Source organism: Canis lupus, chromosome 6 (assembly GCF_011100685.1).
Source record: "Canis lupus familiaris isolate Mischka breed German Shepherd chromosome 6, alternate assembly UU_Cfam_GSD_1.0, whole genome shotgun sequence".
Taxonomy (NCBI): domain Eukaryota; kingdom Metazoa; phylum Chordata; class Mammalia; order Carnivora; family Canidae; genus Canis; species Canis lupus.
The window spans coordinates 22599168-22619064 of record NC_049227.1 but is presented as its reverse complement, the minus strand read 5'-3'; the positions used below and the strand labels follow the sequence as shown (position 1 = coordinate 22619064).

Below are 19897 nucleotides of genomic sequence, written 5' to 3'. Positions count from 1 at the left end.
ATGGACATAGTAAAAAGAAAGGAAAGAAGAAAAGAATAGGAAAAAAATTCTTCTGATGAATACTCTTAGGACTTACTCTCTTAACAACTGCCCTGTATATCATATAGCAATGTTAGCTACAATCATCATGTTGTACATTGTATCTGTTATCTTATAACTGAAGTTTGTACCTTTTGACCATTTTTCATTTAAATATTTCCAGTGAAGCTGACTCCAGGATCCAAGGTATGGCCAGCCACAGCCTCACATCCATCTGATCAAAAGTAATTGGTTTGAAGGTACAAAAGCCTGACCATCAATGCAATCAAGATTAATCCTGGGATTTCTTCGAAAGTTGTGGGGACAGAAGCCTGGAACTCCTGGGGCCACCACATGAAAAGTACACCTGGAAGTAGTAATGCCAACACACAGAGAGACAGAGCCAAGAAACAGCAAGAGAGACTGGGTCCTAATAATAACAACACAGTTTGTCCTCCTAGATCAGTAAGACCTACTCTTGAACTTCTCAGTTCCATAAGCAATATATTCTCTCTCTCTCTCTCTCTCTCTCTCTCTCTCTCTCCGCCTGTTTGTATTGGGTTTCTGTCACCTGCAACCAAAAGGATCCCAAACTGATACAGGCCTCATGTGAATAAGATGGGGTCCCTAGTCTATGCTATCCACCCACAGTGTAATATAGGGCCAATGGATTCTTATTATTTCACATTAACCACTGACTTTAGATTATAAACAAGACAATATAACAAACATATAGCACCAATGGGAAACTTCGTTTACATTGCTCCTGCATAGGATTTCACATTCTATTTAGACATAAGGAAGTATTTCTCACTTAGTGCTTTGCTCATAGGAGATATGCCATAATCACCTGTTAAATGAAATAAATATATGGGAAGAAATGCTCTTAAATCTCATCCTAAAATATTTCCCTCACTGCATCAGTCTGTACTGCTTTGCTCTGGTTCCTCCTAGGTATAGACATGGGCACCACCCATTAGGCATGTGCCTGAGAGGGCTACCCTTCACCCTTCTCCCACTCTGTCACTTATTTTTTCTGGAAAAAGAGAGTATCTGGTTGAATGGATCAATAAATATAAAGAGGTAAGGATAATGTCAAAGACTTTCAGTATACCAAGTAGGTAACAACATAAAAAAAAAATGCACTGTGTATAAGCTACCTGTTGCCCTTTTACATTCATGCTTTTTCCAAAGCTTTTTCATTTATACAACCTCACTTCAACCTCAGCACAACCCTTTGGGGCCAGAGGATACAGAAATCGGCAATGGAATAAATAAGCCAGTCAAGATTACACAACCAGAAGGGCTGAGACCATCTCTCAGCCAGATCCCTGATGCATCATCTAACTCCCAAGACTTGTCCAAAATGACAACTGACAGGTGCAGAAGGTTAAATCTCAGATCTAGCAAAGAATTCCAGAAGTGGTGCTGATCCAGTTCAGAGAAGAGGGGAGGATTCCAAAAGGAAAGTCTCTGGAGAAAAGGGGGAAGGAACTCAGAAGAATGCCTCACTCCCACTGTGTAAAAAAAAGACAGCCTGTGGACCGTAGCAAGAATGAAACGGAATAAAAAGAAAACCAGAAACTTAAGGATAAAGTGAAGCTGAATAGGACAGGAATTAAAATCATAGTGCTGGGATGCCTGGTTGGCTCAGTGGTTGGGCGCCTGCCTTCGGCTGAGGTCATAATCCCGGGATTCAGGATCGAGTCCCGCATTGGGCTCCTTGAGAGAAGCCTGCTCTCCCTCTGCCTATGTCTCTGCCTCTCTCTCTCAGTCTGTGTCTCTCATGAATAAATAAATAAATCTTAATAAAAAATAAAATCATAGTGTCTGAGCTGACTCTACAAAAATGAACTGAGTGTATAAAGGTGTGATAATAGAAACACTATTAATTCAACTAAAAACAATGGTATACGAGGAGAATGGAAAGGGGAGAAAGTAGTGGTATGAAAGTGAAATCCTTAGCTATAACAACAGGAAGCCAACAGACAGTGCCTAAAATTAATATACAAAGAAATAAAATAAATGTATTATGCAAAAGGGTGCCTGGGTAGCTCAGTCAGTTAAGCATCTGACTTGATTTCTGCTCAGATCATGATCTCAGGGTCATAGGATTGAGCCCTATGTTGGGCTCAATGCTCAGGGGGGAACCTGCTTGAGATTCTCCCTCTCCCCCCCTTCTGTGCACCCCACACCATGCATGTGCACATGCACGCATGTTATCCGCTTCTCTGAAATAAATAAATCTTTAAAAGTAAATAAATGTATTATGCAGAATATAAAGTGAAATGCCAGAAAAAAGAGCTCTGAGAATTAAAAGTGGTCTCCTGGGTTCAGGACTGGGGAACAAAGTGGTAGAGGAAAAAAATGTTCTTTTCCCCAGTAAAACCTCCAGTACTATTTAACTTTTTCAACTGTTGGTGATGGAAACAAATTCTAACTGAATTCAAGAAAAGGAAAAATGAAACCAATGAAGTCATTGGTGGGTTTGGACTTTCAATTTGTAGTGTAGCTCCATCTGCTGAGCTAGAGGGCTTTTAAGAAACACAGCTGCTTGGAGCACCCGGGGTCCTGGGATCGAGTCCCATGTCCCCCCTGGACCGAGCCCCCCACTCAGCAGAGATCTGTTTCTCCCTCTGCCCTCCCCCAACTTACGTTCCCTCTCTCTTTCTCAAATAAATAAAATTTTTGGGATGCCTGGGTGGCTCAATGGTTGAGCATTTGAATTTGGCTCATGTTGTGGTCCTGGTGTCCTGGGATCAAGTCCTGCGTCAGGCTCCCTGCTCAGTGGGGTCGGCTTATTCCTCTGCCCCTCCCCCTGCTTGTGCTCTCTCTATCCTCCTCTCAAATAAATAAATAAATAAAATCTTTAAAAAAAAATACTAACAGTCATCTCTGGGTGCTGAGTTCACTGGTAAATCATCTTCTCTTTTATTTTATGTATATCTTTCCAATTTTCAATAACCTGTATAGGTATTTCTTTTATAATCAGAAACAGTTTCAAAAAATTTTTTAGGGATCCGTGGGTGGTGCAGTGGTTTGGCGCCTGCCTTTGGCCCAGGGCGTGATCCTGGAGACCTGGGATCAAATCCCACGTCAGGCTCCCGGTGCATGGAGCCTGCTTTTCCCTCTGCCTGTGTCTCTGCCTCTCTCTCTCTCTGTGTGTGACTATCATAAATAAAATTTAAAAAAAAATTTTAATTCATCTCTCTTTCAAAGTTCTGCACATATATTTGTGCTTTCATAAAAGCTGCCTCGATTTTCCACCATCCTTTCCCTCACCCTGGGAGGATGGCTAAGGCAATTTTCACATTCCATCTTGTAATAAAATTATTTGTATGCTTGTCCTCTCCAGGCCTCACCCTCAACCTAGCTGTGAGGTCCCTGAAGGGCAGCAACCTTATCTTAGTCATCTTTGCATTCCCGGCTGTTCCTCGCATAATCAGTATTTTTAAATAATATTTAGAAGTGAGTTATCCTTTCGAAATGCCTACATGGAATTACACCAGATAGGATTTGTACAAAAGCAAACAAACTCAACCCCTTAAATGTGCACGTATTCGATAACTTGAGGAATTAAGGAAATAATTTGGTAAACATCAGCATTCCACACGTACCAATGGACTCTAGGAGCCACATTGTGGTATTAATATCAAGTAGTTTCTTACATATTTTCCTAAGGGCAGAGGAAATGACTAAAAGGTAGCACCTGCTCCTGAACTTACTGCTGCAAAGCCAGGGAGGCAGCCTCCGGGTCAGGCTACCTGGCAGCACCACCTCTGGCACTCGTCTGCCCCCTTCTGGCTAAAACTCAGATGCCACCGTCTCAAATAAAAGTAAAAAGAAAAAGGTTTTTTTTAATTTTTAAAAATTTACTTATTCACGAGAGACACACAGAGAGAGGCAGAGATACAGACAGAGGGAGAAGCAGACTTCTTGCGCAGAGCCTGATGCAGGACTTGATCCTGGAACCCTAGGATCTTGACCTGAGCCCAAGGCAGACACTCAACCACTGAGTCACCCAGGTGCCCCTAGAAAAAATATTTTTTATTTTTTATTTTTTTTATTTTTATTTTTTTTGAAAAAAATATTTTTTAAACTGCACGAACAGGTAGGTACCCAATCTTTTATACCAGCTGGGGAGGAAAATCTGTGAGAGGAACTATTGTGATGATAACCCAGCTAGACTTTGGAAATACATCAGTAGATCTCACTTTGATGGGCAGGAATCCATGAGTTAGAAGATGGCTATCTGCCCTTAAAATGCTTATTATTTTCCTCAGAACCTTTAGATAAATGAATCTTTCTGCTACATGTAAAATTGTGCTACAAAAAGTTGTTTCAACTTAACTGAATTCATTGGTGTAAAATGAAATAGGCATGTGAACTTGGAGACTGTCACTCTAAGCAGAGATGGAAAGGGGTAACGTGTTGGGGATGTACTAATTTAGCAGAGATTTTGCCCCTTTTTTAAGTAGGTCCACAGAACTCAAGGCCCTGAGATCAAGAGTTGGACACTTAGCCAACTGAGCCACCCACATCCCCAGAGATTTCCTTTATTTTTTTTTTTAAGATTTTATTTATTTATTCATGATAGAGAGGAAGAGAGGCAGAAGCAGGCTCCACGTGGGGAGCATGCCTTGGGACTCAATCCCGGGACTCCAGGATCACGACCTGGGCCAAAGGCAGGCACTAAACTGATGAGCCACCCAGGGATCCCCGAGATTTCCTTTAAAAAAACTCTTAGAGGGATCCCTGGGTGGCTCAGCGGTTGAGTGCCTGCCTTTGGCCCAGGACGTGATTCTGGAGTCCTGGGATCGAGTCCCGCGTCGGGCTCCCTGCAGGGAGCCTGCTTCTCCCTCTGCCTGTGTCTCTGCCTCTCGCTCTGTGTCTCTCATGAATAAATAAATAAAGTATTTTAAAAATAAAATAAATAAAATAAAATAAAATAAAATAAAATAAATAAAATAAAATAAAATAAAATAAAATAAAATAAAACTCTTAAGAGTGACGCCTGGGTGGCTCAGTGGTTTAGCACCTGCCTTTGGCCCAGGTCGTGATCCTAGAGTCCAGGGATCGAGTCCCACATCGGGCTCCCTGCAGGGAGCCTGCTTCTCCCTCCGCCCATGCCTCTGCCTCTCTCTCTCTGTGTGTCTCTCATGAATAAATAAAATATTTTTTTTAATTTTTTAAATAAAAATAAAATAAAAAACTCTTAGATAGGAGTGCCTGGCTGGTTCAGCTTGTGGAGTATCTGCCTTTGGCTCAGGTCATGATCTCAGGGTCCTGGATCGAGCTGCATTGGGCTCCCTGATCAGTTGGGAGTCTGCTCCTCCCTCTGCCTCTGTCTTTCCCTGTCTCTTCATACTCTGTCTCTGGCTTTCCCTCTCTCAAATGAATAAATAAAATCTTGGGGGAAAAAAAAAGCCACCTTGGCCTTCCAGGAAAAACAGCTGATGAAAGAGCCCATTACCTTGGGAGGAAAAAACCCTTCCTGATGCTCACCAAAATTCACTACCAGGAGAAAAACATACCATTTCATCTGTGCTGAAGTCAGGGGAATATCTATATGACAGAACTTCAGAGAAAGTAATCAGATATTCAGTTACTTTGGCCAAGGAATGAGGATGCCAGGAGCACTTGGCATGCTAGCAGGGAGTGGCTGAGCATGGCAGGACAAGGTGGAGACAGGGAGCAAAGTGGGGTCTGGACCAGGTGAGGGGAGAAGGCTTATTTCTGCCTCAGCCCAGCAGCAGCTGAAAAATGCCACTTGCCCCTTCTGCATCCATCCTGCCTACAAAGAGTAGGTATGGAATCAAGCTTGATTTAAATCTGTTAACAAAAGCAATCAAATATAGCTTTCCCTTACTACCAAAGCCCATAATCCTGACCCAGAGGACATCATTCAAACCCAATTCCGGTAGAAAACCCCTTCAGAAGAAAAGGAAAACCACTTTAATTCAGGGAGCCACTTCCATTCCTACTTCTTCTCCAACCCCACCCAACTAGAGGTACACCCCAAGCACATTACTGAGCTCTGTGGGGCTGTAGCTGCAACAAATCAGAGAAAACGGGAGGGACAAAGCAGCCAGGTGGTGACTTTCCAAAACCCAACTCCAGTCCTAGGATCCTGATGAGGAGGAGAACATTCCAGGCAGACAATTGAGAAAGGCATAAGTTATGGAATGAAAAGGCTGGAGATGAGTACTGAATCCATCCTCTTTAGGCAACCGAAGAGCACAAAGGGAGAATGCAACCTTTAATTCAAGGGCAAGAGGAAAGATCTCAACAAAGCCCAGGTAAACAATGAGGGGCTTCCAGGGAGATCAGGTTATTTTTCAGCAAAGCCCAAGCCCAGAAAAGAAGCAGCCACATATACATGTGAATAAGCAGACACAAACACAAAGAGAAAAATTCCACAATGGGACCTATGCAAAAGTACCACAGGGAGGGGAAAAAGAAAAGGAACACAGGGTGCAGAAGGTACATCAGGAGAGAACCCCAAGAACAAGTAGAGAAGATAATAAGGAAGTAGAGGACTTTACCACCACCATAAACCAATTAGGCCTAAAACACACACAGAACCCTCCACCCAACAACAGCAGAATATATATTTTTCTCAAGTGCCCACAGAACATTTCTCCAGGATAGGTAATACCTGAGGCCAGAAACAAATATAACTAAGATTGAAATCATATATCTTTTCCAATAACGATGAAATAAAACTAGAAATCAAAAGAAGAAAAAACAATGGGAAAATTCACAAATATGTGGAAAACAACAGTCTTAAACAACTAATGGGTCAAAGAAGATACCGTAAGGGAAATTAGGAAATAACTTGAGACAAATGAAAACAAAAACACAACATATCAAAACTTATGAGATGTCACAAAAGCAGCACTGAGAGCTAATTTAAAGCTATAAATACTTACATTATTAAAAAGGATTTCAAGCCAACATCTTAAACTCCACATGCTAAAGAACTAGGAAAGGGCAGCCCGGGTGGCTCAGCAGTTTAGCACCGCCTTCAGCCCAGGGCGTGATCCTGGAGACCCGGGATCGAGTCCCACACTGGGCTCCCTGCATGGAGGCTGCTTCTCCCTCTGCCTGTCTCTCTCTCTCTCTCTCTCTCTCATGAATAAATAAATAAAACCTTTAAAAAAATAAAAAATAAAGAACTAGGAAAAAACAGAACAAACTACCCCAAAGGTAGCAGAAGGCAAGAAATAACAAAGATCAGAGCAGAGCTCAATGTAATAGAGCAAAACAAAAAAGAAAAACCAACAAAACCAACAGGTGGTTCTTTGAAAAAAAAAAAGAAAAAAAAAACTGACAAACCTTTACTTAGATTCACTATGAAAAAGACTAAATAAGTTCAGAAATTAAAGAAAGGACACTACCACTGATCTTACAGAAATAAAAAGGATTATAAGAAAGTACCATGGGGCACCTGAACAGCTCAGTTGGTGGACTAACCAATTCCTGATCTCATGTCTTGATCTCAGGGTTGTGAGTTCAAGTCCTACATTGAGCATGGAGCCTTCTTAAAACAAAAACAAAAACAAAAACAAAAACAAAAACAGGGGCACCTGTGTTGTTCAGCTGGTTAGGCATCTGACTTCAGCTCAGGTCATGACCTCCAGGTCCTGGGATAGAGCTCCATGTCCAACTCCATGCTCAGTAGAGTGTCTGCTTCTCCCATTCTCTCTGCCCCTCCACCAGCTCATGTTCACCTGCTCTTGCTCGCTCTCTCAAAAAAATAAATAAAATCTTTAAAAAAAATAAATAATAAGATCAATAAATAAATAGAAAGTACTATGGACAATTACACACCAACAAATTGGATAAACTAGATTATTATTTTTTTTAAAGATTTTATTTATTTATTTATGATAGTCACACAGAGAGAGAGTTTGGCAGAGACACAGGCAGAGGGAGAAGCAGGCTCCATTTAGGGAGCCCGACGTGGGATTCGATCCCGGGTCTCCAGGATCGCGCCCCAGGCCAAAGGCAGGCGCCAAACCACTGTGCCACCCAGGGATCCCGGATAAACTAGATTAAATGAACAAATTCTCAGACACACACAATCTACCAAGACTGAATCATGAAGAAATAAGAACTCTAAATGAATCTAAAATAAGGGGACTGAATCAATGTTCAAAAACCTCTCAACAAAGAAAAGCACACCAAATGGCTTCGCTAGGGAATATACTAAGACATTTCAAGAAAAATTAATACCAATACTTCTCAAACTCTTCCAAAAAACTAAAGAGGAGGAAAACTTTCTAACTCATTCTATGAAGCCAGTATTACCCTGATACAAAAGTCAGACAAAGAAAATACAAGAAAAGAAACCTACAGACCAATATCCCTGATGAATTTTTTTTTTTTTTTTTCCCTGATGAATTTTTTTGAGCGAGAGCAAGAGCAAGGATGAGTGTTCTCAAGCAAGGGGAGGGAGCGAGAAAAGAAGGAAAGAGAGAATCCCAAGCAGACCCCACACCCAGCGCACAGCCCAATGCAGGTCTCAATCTCACAATCTGAGATCATGACCCAAGCCAAAATCAAGAGTCGGACACTTACCAACTGAACCACCCAGGTGCCACATCCCTGATGAATACTGATGCAAAAACCCTTGACAAAATATTGACAAACCAAAATCAGCAGCATATTAAAAAGATTATACTCTACAGCCAAATGGAATTTATTCCTGAGATGCAAGGATGGTTCAATACATGAAAATCAATCAAAGTAATATACTGTATTAACAGAATGATAGAAAAAATCTACATGATCATCTCAAATGATGCAGAAAAAAATTTGATAAAATTCAACACTTCTCATGATATAACTCAACAAACTAGGAATAGACACAAACTATGTCAACATAATAAAGGCCATACATGAAAAGCCCCCAGCTGACATAATACTCAATGGTGAAAGACCATTTCAAACAGGGAGATCAGGAACAAGACAAGAATGCCTATTTTTGCCACCTCTATTCACCTTAGTGCTGGAAGTCTTAGCCAGAGCAATGAGGCATGAAAGAGAAATTAAAAGTATTCAAGTAGAAAAGGAAGAAGTAAAATTATCTTTGCAGATGATATGATCTTATAATCAGAAAATCCTAAAGATTCCACAAAAAACCTGTTAGAACTAATAAGTGAGGGGCGCCTATGTGGCTCAGTCAGTTAAACATCTGCCTTCAGGTCAGGTCATGATCTTGGGGTCCTAGGATCAAGGACCACATCGGGTTCCCTGCTCAGTGGAGGGAGTGCCTGCTTCTCCCTCTCCTTCTGACTGCAGCTCCTCCTGCTTGTGCTCTCTCTCTCCCTGTCAAATGAATGGATAAAATCTTTAAAAAAAAATAAAAAATAACTTTTTTAGTTTTTAAAACTGAGAAGAGAGTACTTCAAAGATTTAACCTAGGAAAGAGAAGAAATTTGAGGCTATAAATGTTTTATACTCTTAAGGAAATTACATATGCTTTCCTTAACAGAATCTAAGGTGGGGCACCTCGCTGGCTCAGTTGGTAGAGCAAGGGACTCTTGATCTTGGGGTTGTGAGTTTGAGCCCCATGCTGGGTGTAGAGATTACTTTTAAAAATAAACTCTTGAGATGCCTGGGTGGCTCAGCAGTTTGGCGCCTACCTTTGGCCCAGAGTGTAGTCCTGCGGTCTAGGGATCAAGTCCCACATCGGGCTTCCTGTATGGAGCCTGCTTCTCCCTCTGCCTGTGTCTCTGCCTCTCTCTCTCTGTGTCTCCCATGAATAAATAAATAAAATCTTAAAAAAAAAAAAAAAAAAAAAAAACCTCTGGGAGGGTGTGCCTGGGTGATTTGGCTGGTTAGGTGTCTGTCTTGGGCTCAGGTCATGATCTCAGGGTCCTGGGAACAAGCCCAGCATTGGGCTCCCAGCTCAGCAGGGAGTCTGTTTCTCCCTCTCCCTCTGCCCCTGGCTCCTGCTGTCTCTCTCTCATTCTCTCTCAAATGAATAAATAAAATCTTTAAAAAAAAAAAAAAAAAGACTATGGGGAGAGTTGGTGAAGAGCTCAAATAGACCAGAGAGAACACAACATATAGGGAGAGGGGAAACGGAGAGCTGATGGACAGATATCTGAAGTTCTCAAAGATGGAAAAAAAATAATTTAAGAAATTTTCTAGAAATGGAGAAACACATGAATCAACAAATAAAAAAAGTTCACACTATGTTCCAGAAAAATATTTTTTCCCAAACTAAAAAATAATCTAGTGAAGTAACTAAACTATAAAGCAAAAGAAAGAATCTTATAAGCCAGGAGTCAGCAAACTATGAGCCAGCAGGGCAAATCATCACCTGGTTTTGTCATAAAGTTTTATTGGAAAAAGAGAAGCCCAAATCTTTACTACTCAGCCCTTTACAGAATACGCTCGCTAACTCCTGTTTTAAATATTCAAAGAAAAGAAACTTACTATCAAAAAAAAAGAAAGAAAGAAGCAAGCCAGTCTCATACTGATTTGCAAAATATAGTTGGCAGAGAAGAGGAAGCAAGGTTTCTAGATTCTAAAGGAAAAAGTGTGATCTAAAAATTCTAAAAGCAGCTACTGTCTTCTACATGTAAAAGCAATAGAAAGACATTCTTTACTACACTGAGGATATATATATGTATCTGTTATCTATATATATATAATCCCCATGCCCTTCCTGAGAGGAAGAAAATCTACTTGAAAACAGAATCCTGGGCAGCCCCGGTGGTGTAGCGGTTTAGCGCCACCTGCAGCCTGGAGTGTGATCCTGGAGACCCTGGATAGAGTCCCACATCGGGCTCCCTGCATGGAGCCTACTTCTCCCTCTGCCTGTTCCTCTGCCCCTCTCTCTCTCTGTGTCTTTATGAATAAATAAAATCTTTAAAAAAAAAAAAAAAAAGAAAGAAAAGAAAACAGAATCCTGGTTATGAAGAGAAGCCTTAAAGAATTAACAAATGGTGAAAATACTGGCTGAAAAGTCTAACAGAGCACTGAATCCATTTAAACAAGATATTGAGCATAAATAAACAATTACTGGCAATTACTGTAGAAAACAGTTATATAAAGATAAAATATTAACAAATGTGAAAATTTTCTAAATTTAGAAATTTAAATAGAAAAGCCATGTGATAAAAAAATTAATAATCTGAAAATTAATAATGGATAATTTGATAGCATATCATGATTAAAATTCTATTTTAATCCCCAGGCCCCATGACTGGGTGGCTTATTCAGTTGTCTGTCTTCTGCTCAGGTCATGATCCTGGGGTCCTGAGATCGAGCCCCACATCCGACACTGTGCTCAGTGGGAAGTCTGCTTCTCCCTCTCTTTCTGCCCCTACCCACCACTCGTGTGCGCTATCTCAAATAAAAATCTTTAATACAAAAATTTCTAGGGGCGCCTGCATGACTTAGTCTGTTAAGTGCCATGCACATCAGTGCACGCAAGCTCTCTCAAATAAAAAAAATCTAAAAAAATAATCTAGACTATGCAATCTTCTAGATTGGTGGGGAAGAGGGACGATAGAAAACAGGAGGAATTAAAGCACACTAACTGGGGGTTAGATGATGTTTTATTTAAGAGGCTGATAAATTGAGAGAGAGTTTATTATAATTTGAAATCCTAAAAAAAAAAAAAAGAAAAGAAATCCTAAGTCACTAGAAAAACTAAAGTCAAGTTATCTATCTTTCACATCATCTGTGAGGGATAAAAACAAAATAGAAAAAGAAACATAAGGCAGAAAATATAGAGACGTACAAGACTGAAAATTTCTGTTAAATAAAAACTAAATGGGATAAAGTCACTTACTTAAAAAGTACAAGGATTAGTTTTAAAAAAATCAAAGTTCGGAGTGCCTGGGTGGCTCAGTGGTTGAGCATCTGCCTTTGGCTCTGGGCGTGATCCTGGAGTGCTGGGATCGAGTCCCACATCGGACTTCCTGCACAGAGCCTGCTTCTTCCTCTGCCTGTGTCTCCGCCTCTCTCTGTCTCTCATGAATAAATAAATAAAATCTTTAAAAAAAAATCATGGAAAGCTTAAAGGTTAAAAAAAAAAGGAAGGGGTGAAGCCATACTAAAGCAAGTACAAACAAAAAAGAAGGCAGAGGTTGTAATATTCATACCCAAGCTGAACTGCAAGCAGAAAGCATTCAAAGGGGCCATGACAATATTTGATAAAAATGTTCCTTAAGAAAAAAAAAAAAAAAAATGTTCCTTAAGGGACGCCTGGGTGGCTCAGTGGTTGAGCATCTGCCTTTAGCTCAGATTTGCGTGATCCCAGAGTCCGGGAATCAAGTCCCACATTGGGTTTCCAGCATGGAGCTGCTTCTCCCTCTGCCTGTGTCTCTGCCTGCCTCTCTCTCTCTCTCTCTCTCTGTCTCTCATGAATAAATAAATAAAATCTTAAAAAAAAAAAAGTTCCTTAAAACCTAACAGAGTAATAAGGAAAAACCAAAGCTTTCCAATCATTTCTCTGATGCCAACACAACCACGATACTAAAACCTGACAAAGATATTTGCTAGTGAGATCTCTATGAAAAAATTCTAAATATCAACAAATATCCAGTAGCACATTAACACCCACACACTTGTGCGTGCGCAAAGACACCTCACAAACATGTGGAGCTTGTTCTTGAGTTGTCAGAATAATATAATATTAGGAATGCTATTAGTATGATTTCACATATTAGTAGATCAGAGGAAATAAAAATCATATTTGACAAGGGTCAAAAGTAAATGTAAATTTTACCTCAAAAAAAGAGAATCATAAGCCAATAATGAACTCTAGTTATCGATATGAAAGCTGAAGAAGTGTCCTGTTATCTAGAAGTTACTCTGAAATGCATCCCAAACAGAACCTAGATGGATTGAGATGGCTGGGTGGCTAGATTCATGACAAAACAAATGTGGTAAAATGCTAAGCCAGGATCTAGATGGTATGTTTGTTTTACATTTATCTCAACTTTTCTGTATGCTTGAAAATATTCACATAAACTATTGAAAAAAGACCACCACCATAAAGTTACAACTTAACTTTCAAACTACATAATTTAACCCACATTAAGACCCTCAAAAGGTTGAAGATTTGGAAAGCCTTACCTTTGTGAAGAGGTGTGCACAAAGACAAGACAGGGCCCACACTTACCTACAGACTGAGAGGTGAACGCCGCCACAATCTGGGGAGAGGCCAGGGCTTCCAGCCTGTTCTTCAATGCCTCCAAGTGCACACATTTTTCTGAGTAGTCTGGTGTATCAACAAGCATCATTAAGCTGTTCTGCATACCTGTCAGCTTGGCAGAAATCACAGCTATGTCCTATAAAAAAAGCCAGAATAGAGAATATTTATTTTAAAAGACCTCAGGGACTTCAATTAAGAATGGACAAAATAGGGATGCCTAGGTGGCTCAGTCAGTTGCCTTCGGCTCAGGTCATGATCCCAGGGCCTTGAGCTCAGTCAGTTGCCTTTGGGCTCCCTGATCAGCGGAGAGTCTGCTTCTCCCTCTCCCTCTACCCCTCTCCCCGCTCACTCTCAATCTCTCTTATTTAATAAATAAAACCTTAAAAAAAATGGACAAAATACAGGAGAAGGAAATTCATATAAGAAAATGCCCCATAAACATATTATGTTCAATATTATTGGTAGTCCAATCAATGGAAATTAAAATTAAGAGTTGTCCTCCTAACAAAGTGGAAAACCCTGGAAAAATATAATGGCTATTATTGGTGAGGGTGTGAAGAAAAAAGTCTGATACCATAAATTTATATTGATTTTCTAGAAGGCAATTTAGAATATAATAGCTATATTATATATATCAGGTCGTGATCCTGTCAGTGAAGCAGAAGATACTAACTCCAGGTGGAAAGACCCAGAGCAATTGCAGATCTTCCCAACCTATGCCTACATGTCTCCATGCACTGCTTTTTACTAATCCCTTGTGGTTTCGAGGAAAGAACCTTCTCATTTGTTTCTCCAAACCTCAAGTGCCTGCCTACCCAGACTTTGTGACATCCCCTAGGCAAATGACCTACTTGAGTCTTAAATGTCTCCTCGATATCGGCACTTAGTGTGCTCCACTTGTCTGCTTCTTGAAGAGACTCGGCGGCAAGCTGCATTCTGGACTTTACCTGGTCAATTTCCACCAGTACCTACAGGAGAAATGAGAGGTCAAAAACTAGGGAAGTGGTAGTTCCTTTACCTCTACCTTCCCCCAGTGACTTGAAACTTAAGCATCATGGCATGCTCCTGCCTTTAGGGAGCTTCCGTGCCCCTTCCGACACCAAATGCGTGGCTACATTGTACAGCGGGTGCTGAAGAGAGATGTACACACCAAAAGAACCAGAAAAAAAGAGTATTTTGAGTGTTGGATAGAATTTTGAGATAAGGTCGTTCGTGAGTAAGCCTTCCAAATACAAGAATCAGTATTTAAGAGAGGAGCCAAAATACCTGCATCGATTGAGATGTATCCTGTTCAAATTTTTTAATGTCCTCCTTGACAAGGATCATTTGTTCTTTTAGGAAAGACGCCTCCTGTTTAAGGGCTTCAACATCACGGAGCACTTTGGGCATGTTCTGAAGAGCCTGGTGACTTGTTTCTGTAGCAAGAACCCAAGAACAAAAGATAAAAATCGGACCAGTCACCAGGGAAAAAGATGAATAAATCCGAAGACAGGAAGAGAATTTTCCACAAAGCACTACCAACCACACAGTTTTCTGAGCCTGTGGAAGATGGGGAGTGGACAGGAGGTGGGCTGAGAGGTGGGCTCTGCCAAGACCGTGTCCTCCCCAGTCTTATGGGTGAGGGCCATGTGATATGACAAGGAAGGAACCATCAATCTGACCCAACATTAATGCTTTTCCACCACTGAGTTAAATTAAAACTCCTTTTGTGAGGAGAGAAAATGAAAGAAGCTGACACTGGGTAAATGTCAGCTACGTGCCAGGTGCTTTACAAACATTCTACATTTAATGTCCACAGAAATCATTAGCAGCCACCTCTTACAAATAAGGAAACTGAGATTCAGAGAGGTTGAGTAACTTCCCTAAGATTTCGCAGAGCTGAAACCCAGCCTTACGTGGCTCTGACCCCAATGTCTGCATTCCACAGTCTTCAAAATTGAGTCCACAGACTACCAGTGTCAGCTGGGCACAGGTAGCAGGTCCCTAAGCATCTGCCAGTTTCTTATTTAACAAGTCTGGTAGGAGATCAGGTGAGATTAAGAAAGCTGCTTTTTTTTTTAAGATTTTATTTATTTATTCATGAGAGACACACAGAGAAACACAGAGACGTAGGTAGAGGGAGAAGTAAGGTTCCCTGTGGGGAGCCCGATGAGAGACTTGATCCCAGGAACCCTGATCATGACCTGAGCCAAAAGCAGATGCTCAACCACTGAGCCACCCAGGAGCCCCAAGAAAACTGCATTTTTTACAATATTTTTTTTAAAGATTTATTTATGGGCAGCCCTGGTGGCGCAGCAGTTTAGCGCCGCCTGCAGCCCAGGGCGTGATCTGGAGACCCTGGATAGAGTCCCACGTCGGGCTCTCTGCATGGAGCCTGCTTGTGTCTCTGCCTCTCTCTCTCTCTCTCTCTCTCTCTCTCCCTGCATCTCTATGAATAAATAAATAAAAATCTTTAAAAAAAAAATAAAGATTTATTTATTTATTTATGATAGACAGAGAGAGAGAGAGAGAGAGGGGCAGAGACACAGGCAGAAGGAGAAGCAGGCTCCATGCTAGGAGCCCAACGTGGGACTTGATCCCGGGACTCCAGGATCACGCCCTGGGCCAAATGCAGGCACTAAACCACTGAGCCACCCAGGGATCCCCGAAAACTGCATTTTTTAACAGATGTCTGAAACACGGAATACAACTTGAACATCTTTGCAAACTATGATGTGTTGTGTGGATTTGGGAGAGTTAACAGCATGCCCCTCTAACCCTTTAAAGGGCAATTCATCGGGGAATCAACCAAATTAAGTCCAGCATCTCCTGCTCTACCAGTGCGATGAATGGAACCTTAACATCTTAAAGAAGTATTTCAGGAAACTGTTTATTCAGCTGTGCCATAAAATAATGTTTCCAGCATGGCCTGGGTAAAGTTCTAAGGCTAAGAAAACAAAGAATAGTGATTTCTTCTGCACAGAGACTGACTTTTAACAATGCTGACTTTTAATAATTGTTACAGCCCCAGCCTTCTGCCTGCTAAACCCCAAAGTCACTCTTCAGTACCTGCTGTTCCCTGTATACCTTTTTCCTTCTCCACAACCACCCCCCCCCCAAATTTAGGCCACTCTTTTTTCCATTTTAAAACTATCATTTGGGGATCCCTGGGTGGTGCAGTGGTTTGGCGCCTGCCTTTGGCCCAGGGCGTGATCCTGGAGACCCGGGATCGAATCCCACGTCGGGCTCCTGGTGCATGGAGCCTGCTTCTCCCTCTGCCTGTGTCTCTGCCTCTCTCTCTGTGTGTGACTATCATAAATAAATAAAAATTAAAAAAAAAAACTATCATTTGCAGTGAGAATATCTGGGAGGGTAAGGGCTAGATTTCACTGAGAGGAGGAATGGGACCACTCTCTTGGATGATTGTAACATTCTACTTCCTGACAGAGGTTTGAGTTATCCTAGCTGCCTACATTTGTCAAAATTCATCATATGCATCAGGTAAGATTTGTGCATCTCACCTTATATAAATTATTTTATGTAGTTAAAAAAAAAAGAGCTGTAACAAGTACTGAATTCTATTATGTTTAGAGTACCAACTGAAATGAACAGGAGTAAAGTATACTGATGTCTGCAACTCATTTTGAAATACATCAAAAAATCAGATGGATGGGGATCCCTGAGTGGCTTGGCGGTTGGGCATCTGCCTTCGGCTCAGGGTGTGGTCCTGGGTCCGGGGAGGAGTCCTGCTTCGGGCTCCTTGTGGAGAGCCTGCTTCTCCCTCTGCCTATGTCTCTGCCTCTCTCTGTGTCTCTCATGAATAAATAACTAAAATCTTAAAAATAATAATAATAATAATAAGATGGAGAATGGAAAGGAGGATAGGTAAATGGGCAGATTTGTGATAAAGCAGGAGTAGTAAATTGTGACTTGTAGAATCTAGGTTGAGGGCATATGGATGTTCACTACAAATTCTCTCAACGTTACTGTATGTTTGGCACCTCTGCCCACAATTGTTCAAGTCAAGAACCTGCTATCATTCTTTATGTTCTCCCCCTCTCATCCCTCATTTCAATCCATCAGCAAGTTCTTTCCATTCTTCCTCCTAAAAATATCTTAAATCTACCCGTTTCTCACCATACAGTGAGGTTATGCCAGTGGTGCCATAACCCCAGTTGAAGCCACTATGATGACAGTCCACTCTTCTGACCAGTTGCCTTCAGAATGGAGACAGAAATCAATCCATGTCCCTCCTCTGCTTAAAAATCCTCCAGTACCTTCCCATGACACTCATTTTAAGTCAAATACAAACTCTATAATGTGACATTAAAATCCCTGCATGATCTGGTCCTTGTTTGGGGTTTTTTTCCCCTGCCCCCAACTTGGCCTGTTAACCCATCCAACCTGGGTTATGGGTCTTGTTCCACCCAGTATCTCTGGAACCTGGAAAACAGTTTGTGTCCAATAAATATTAGGGCACAAATATGTGAAGGCTCCAATTTGGAGTCTTCAACATCCCCTCCTTGAACCTTTGCTATAACTTCTCTTCACTGCAGACTTGAGCCCTTGTCTCACCTTCCATAAAAATAAACCTTTAAACCTCGGAAGATGGGGCAGCCCGGGGGCTTAGCGGTTTAGCGCCGCCTTCAGCCCAGGGCCTGATCCTGGAGACCCAGGATCAAGTCCCATGTCAGGCTCCCTGCATGGAGCCTGCTTCTCCCTCTGCCTGTGTCTCTGCCTCTCTCTCTCTCTCTGTATCCCATTAATAAAAATTTAAAAAAAAATCTAAAAAAATAAAATAAAATAAATAAAATAAAATAAAATAAAATAAAATAAAATAAAATAAACCTCAGAAGACTTCCCACTGTCTAAGGTATGAAATCTCAACTCTGGAGGATGACCAAAAAGAGGGTGCCTGGGTGGTTCAGTAGACCAAGTGTCTCACTCTTGATTTCAGCTCGAGTCATGATCTCAGGGTCATGGAACTGCTTCCAATTCTCTCTCCCTCTGCCCCTCCCCTCCTCCTCACACACCTGTGTTTGCATTCTCTCTCTAAAAGAAAAATAAAATGATGGCCTGTAAGGCCCTTTCACAGTTTGATCCCAATCTATTTTTCTGTCTTATCTTCAGAAGTCTCACCATGCCCCCACACCCCATGAGAGTGTGATCCTCTAATACTAATACTAATGATTATGTTTGCTGATGTTACAGAGGGAGCTCTGTTTGAACTTTTCACTCTTCCGTAGACTGGCGAGGCCTTTTTATACCCACATGCCTCTGCATGTGCCATTCTTTCTCCGTTTCATACCAGAGAGGTAGCAAGGTATAACAGATAAGAGCCTGAGCTCTGGGAACCAAATATTTGGGTTGAAATCCAAACGAGCAACATGATGCTGGGTCGGTTACTTCACTCAGCCACAGACTCTACAGCTATAAAGTGGGAATAGTAACTGGGCCTACCTCTAAGGATTAGTGCCAGGTTTAAATTGGATAATTATGCTGAAGGGAGCAACATTAACATTTTGGCCAGGACAGTCCATCGTGCCAAACCATCCTAAGCAATGCGGAACACTAAGCATCCCTGGGCATTCCCACTAAACGTCCAACCATTGTGACATTCCTCACCATTGCAATGAGTAAAAACACTCCCAACAACTTCGAGATATTCGGGGGACGGTGAAGGTGTTAGGAGGCAACATTACCACCCGTCCTTTGAGAACCACTTAGTTAATCCATGTCAAGCATTTAAGAGTGTCTGACACATATGAAGGGCTCAAATACTGCTATCCTATTATTATCAATGTCCTCCCCCTCTTTGCCCCATGAAGTCTTCCTTCAAGACCTTACACAGGCAGGAAAGAAAGGTGCGTGCCTCTCCCAGGCTGGAGGTAATGACACACTTCTTCCGGCCCTCCTAGCTCCTGGTTCCACTCGCAGGAAAGCCAACCCTGGTTGCAATTTAAGTGACCAAGGCAGAAAGCTCCTGAAAGGTAACTTTCTGCCCATGGCCCGTTTCTGGGCACATGCTTAGAGGATGCTCAGTTATGAGGATCGGTTGCAAAGTACAATAAAGAATCTACAGCGGGCGGTCCCGGGGTGGCGCAGCGGTTTAGCGCCCCCTTCCGTCCAGGGCGTGACCCCGGGACCCGGGATCGAGTCCCGCGTCGGGCTCCCGGCGTGGAGCCTGCTCCTCCCTCTGCCTGTGTCTCTGCCTCTGTGTGTGTGTCTCTATGAATAAATGAATAAATCTTTTAAAAAATGTTATAAATAAATCAAGCAAGCAAGCAAGCAAGCCAGCAACGTCGGCGGCGGCGGCGGCGGCGGCGCGGGGCCCGGCGGGCAGCGCGGCCTCACCCTCCACGGCGTGGTTCACCTCCTGGATGAACAGCTGCAGCTTCATCACCAGCGTGGCCGCGTGGCCGTCCGCCTTCCCCGCCGCCGCCTCCTTGGAGCCGGCCCTGAAGGCCGCGTTGATCCACTCCTTCACGTCGAAGTCTTCCGCCAGGAACTTGGAGAAGTCCATGGCCGCTGCGCCTCGGCCCGGCCACGGGCGGGCCCTGCGAGAGCCCCGGGGCTGACCCGGGGGTCGGGGGGGGGCGGCAGGGGGAACCCACGGCACCCACGAAAGTCGCCCTCTGCGGCCCTTCCGTCAACTCGCGGGGGCCGAGGGCTCGGGGTGGCCCACGCCGCGCGCCGTACTTCTTCCGGAAGTACGTGGCC

General features: G+C 42.4%; 1 protein-coding gene across 2 annotated transcripts in view; it reads right to left on the bottom strand.

The window, feature by feature from the left end:
• The window catches only part of COG7 (component of oligomeric golgi complex 7), a 78331-nt gene extending 58471 nt beyond the window's left edge, over positions 1-19860 (bottom strand). Inside the window, exons 1-4 of one of the 2 annotated variants that reach the window (XM_038540033.1) lie at positions 19532-19860; positions 14465-14613; positions 14050-14166; positions 13166-13334 (exon numbers count right to left, since the gene is read on the bottom strand). In XM_038540033.1, the coding sequence (XP_038395961.1) occupies positions 13166-13334; positions 14050-14166; positions 14465-14613; positions 19532-19700 (604 nt within the window). In that variant the 5' untranslated portion in view covers positions 19701-19860. The remainder of the gene's footprint in view (positions 1-13165; positions 13335-14049; positions 14167-14464; positions 14614-19531) is intronic. The other variant, XM_038540032.1, reaches the window with a different exon arrangement.
• Between the last annotated feature and the right edge of the window lie 37 nt (positions 19861-19897).